The following is a 485-nucleotide window of genomic DNA, read 5'->3' as shown; positions in this document are numbered from 1 at the left end:
TTCTAACATGACTCGATTTAAAAACAAAACAAATATACTTCACATACCCCGCTGACGGTAGTGATGTGTTCCTTCTTTTTTGCTTTTTTTCTCCTTCTTAGCCTTCTTCCCCTTCTTCTTCTTCCTCAACTTCCTCTTCCTTCTTCTCCACAAAGGAATCAGAGCTATCCGATTCTGAGTCTGACTCAGAATCGGATTCCTTCTGAAATTTCCTCTTCTTCTTTCTGTCCAGTGAAGAATCAGAGCTATCCAAGTCTGAACAGTGAGATCCTGAATCCTGTAAGGAGATTATGCTCTTAGATGTTTCCCCCCTCTTGTGATCTTCAGTGTAGTGTCTCTGGGATAGTTTCTTGAGACCTAACAAACCAAGTTGGATTTATCAATTACTTTCAAATTCGTGCATTCTGGAGACAAGAATCGACTGTCCATTACATCAACTTGAACGTTTTACACATATACACAAATGACAACAAAATAAAACATGA

The 485-nt window shown here is 38.8% G+C and overlaps 1 protein-coding gene across 2 annotated transcripts in view; it reads right to left on the bottom strand.

Annotated features, from left to right (window-relative positions):
* The window catches only part of LOC109958735 (transcriptional regulator ATRX-like), a 4,093-nt gene continuing 3,608 nt past the window's right edge, over positions 1-485 (bottom strand). The window contains exon 3 of one of the 2 annotated variants that reach the window (XM_020597622.1): positions 1-357. In XM_020597622.1, coding sequence (XP_020453278.1) covers positions 98-357 — 260 coding nt within the window. In that variant the 3' untranslated portion in view covers positions 1-97. The remainder of the gene's footprint in view (positions 358-485) is intronic. The other variant, XM_020597623.1, reaches the window with a different exon arrangement.

Source organism: Monopterus albus, unplaced genomic scaffold, assembly GCF_001952655.1.
Source record: "Monopterus albus unplaced genomic scaffold, M_albus_1.0 scaffold34.1, whole genome shotgun sequence".
NCBI classification, from domain to species: Eukaryota; Metazoa; Chordata; class Actinopteri; order Synbranchiformes; family Synbranchidae; genus Monopterus; species Monopterus albus.
Note: the sequence above shows the minus strand (reverse complement) of the source record. Positions and strands in the feature narration are given on the sequence as shown.